General features: G+C 43.5%; 1 protein-coding gene across 1 annotated transcript in view; it reads right to left on the reverse strand.

Annotated features, from left to right (window-relative positions):
* SFI1 (Sfi1 homolog, spindle assembly associated (yeast)) overlaps positions 1-2,726 on the reverse strand; it is a 133,423-nt gene that overhangs the window by 32,866 nt on the left and 97,831 nt on the right. Inside the window, 1 exon segment of the mRNA XM_011938351.1 lies at positions 561-658. Coding sequence (XP_011793741.1) covers positions 561-658 — 98 coding nt within the window.

The raw sequence follows: 2,726 nt of genomic DNA on the forward strand, positions 1-2,726 counted from the left end.
GTTGAACATTTCTGGCAGCAAGAAAGTTCATACTTCCTTGCTCTGCAGAGTAAGATCTTACTCCTACTTGTAGGGAGGGGACCAGGCAACTTTTATTTTTCCCTTTATACTTTCCACCCTATACATTCTGAGTTTTCCTCACAGAAATGTAGCGTTTTATTTATTTTAACTGAAAGACTAGCGCTAAAATATTGACAACATTCCCTGCACACTTTAAGACCGAGTCACAAATGTCCCTGACCCTTCTCTTTAACACTAGTAATGCATGAATTCTAACTTGTGAACATATTGATGCCGGTAGGACCAAGGCAGTGAGCGACCAGGCACATACTTCCGACTATGGTGGCCAAGAACTGATGCACATATGCTTATTCTATCTCCCATCTGATCAGCCAAAATCCCAAATTCAGGAACAAACAGTTTACAGCAGGACCTCCACCCCAGCAGGCCTTTCTGAATCTGCCACACTAACTCATAGAAGGGCAAGCGATTACTCCTGGAAAACAGTAAGTCAGAGGCACAAAGTCCCTGAGAGCCAGGGATGAAGCCAGAGTCCCTACCTGTAGTGGTCCCAGGCAGCACGCAGTAAGGGGAGCTGCTCTCTTTCCTTTTTCTCCTCAATCTGAGACTGCCAGAGGTTCCAGAACCTGTGCAGCAGCTAAAGCATGGTAGGAAGAAAATGGAAATTTACTGAGATGAAAGGTAAAACAGTGAATCCTTACTCCAACAGATTGTGAGCTCCCCCAAAGCAGGAATTACCTCAGTTAGGAGCAGCCAACATACATTGGGCATACAAATTAATGATGGCTGAACTATAGAGCTATTCTGGGCCAACATAAAAGGCAAAAAGATGGTTCTTCCAGTCTATGGAAATCTAGATGAAGAAGCTATTCCTAATCTCACAGAAGACAAGGACATTTTGGAAAGTCATTTTGGAAATTAAAACTGATTTTATTGCATATTCCTACTTATGAAGTAGTCTTGCATAAATGTTTAATTTCAATCTAAACAAGTCCTTAGATGTAACGATTATAGGAACCATGTAGACTAAAGGAAAATTAAATGATATCAAAAGGAAACAATCAGACAAATCAAGAACATAAAACATTGGGCCGGGTGTGGTGGCTCACACCTGTAATCTCAGCACTTTGGGAGGCCGAGGTGGGCGGAACTGAGTTCTCAGGAGTTTGAGACCAGCCTGACCAACATGGAGAAACCCTGTCTCTACTAAAAATACAAAATTAGCCGGGCGTGGTGGCACATGCCTGTAATCCCAGCTACTTGGGAGGCTGAGGCAGGAGAATCGCTTAAACCCGGGAGGTGGAGGTTACAGTAAGCCGAGATCGCACGATTGCACTCCAGCCTGGGCAACAAGAGTGAAACTCCACCTCAAAACAACCACCAAAAACAAAAAAACAAAAAAACCCACCACAAACAAAAACAAAAACAAACAAACAAAAACCCCACAATAACATTCTACAAGGCTAGGCATGGTGGTGTGCACCTGTAGTCCTAGCTCCTCAGGAGGCTGAGGCAGGATATTCTCTTGAGCCCAGGAGGATGAGGCTACAATGTCCTATGATCGCACCACTGCACTCTAGCCTGGATGACAGAGCGAGACCCTGTCTCTAAAAAGAATTATTATAATAAAAAATAAATTGTATATACAAAATAACTGGCCTGTCCTTTTTTTTAAAAAAGGCAATCATTTAAAAAAGTATACATTATGCTAAGTGAAATAAGCCAGTTGCAAAAGGACAAATACTGCACGATTACACCTATGAGGTCTCTAGAATAATCAAGTTTATAGAGACAGAAAGTAGAATGGTGGTTTCCAGGGGCTGAGGAAAGAGGAAATGGGTACAGAGTTTCAGTTTTGCAAGATGAAAAAGTTCTAGAGATGAATAGTGATGATGATTGCACAATAAGGATGTGCATGCCACTGAACTGTACACTTAAAAATGGTTAAGATGATAAAGTTTAAGTGATCCTGTGATCCCAGCTACTTCGGAGGCTGAGACATGAGAACTGCTTGAACTTGGGAGGCAGAGGTTGCAGTGAGTCGAGATCACACCACTGCAGCTGCACTCCAGCCTGGGCAACAGAGCAAGATCCTGTCTCAAAATAAATTAAATAAATAAATAAAGTGTATTTGGGTTGGGTACAGTGGCTCACACCTGTAATCCCAGCACTTTGAGAGGCTAAGGTGGGCAGATCACTTGAGCCCAGGAGTTTGAGACCAGCCTAGGCAACACAATGGGACCCCATCTCTACAAAAAATACAAAAATTAGCTGGGTGTGGTGGCTTACAGCTCTAGTCCCAACTACTTGGGAGGCTGAGGCAGGAGGATCACCTGAGCCTGGGAGGCTGAGGCTGCAGTTAGCCACTGCACTACAGCCTGGGTGACAGAACAACACCCTGCCTCTAAATAAGCAGAGAAAGAAAGTGTGTTTATATCACTACATCCCCTAGGTAAAGGTTAAAATCCACAGTCCCTGAACTTTGAGTCAACTACCCATTTTCTTAGCAAACAGATAAAAAAAAAAATGGGATCAAACAAGGCAAAAACAAGAGTTTTTCTATCAGTAGGTAGGGATTACCAAGGAAAATGCACACTAAAGAGGCCGAGCACAGTGGCTCACGCCTGTAATCCCAGCACTTTGGGAGGCTGAGGCAGGCGGATCATCTGAAGTCAGGAGTTCGAGACCAGCCTGGCCAACATGGT

This window comes from Colobus angolensis, unplaced genomic scaffold (assembly GCF_000951035.1).
Source record: "Colobus angolensis palliatus isolate OR3802 unplaced genomic scaffold, Cang.pa_1.0 Scaffold171, whole genome shotgun sequence".
Taxonomy (NCBI): Eukaryota; Metazoa; Chordata; class Mammalia; order Primates; family Cercopithecidae; genus Colobus; species Colobus angolensis.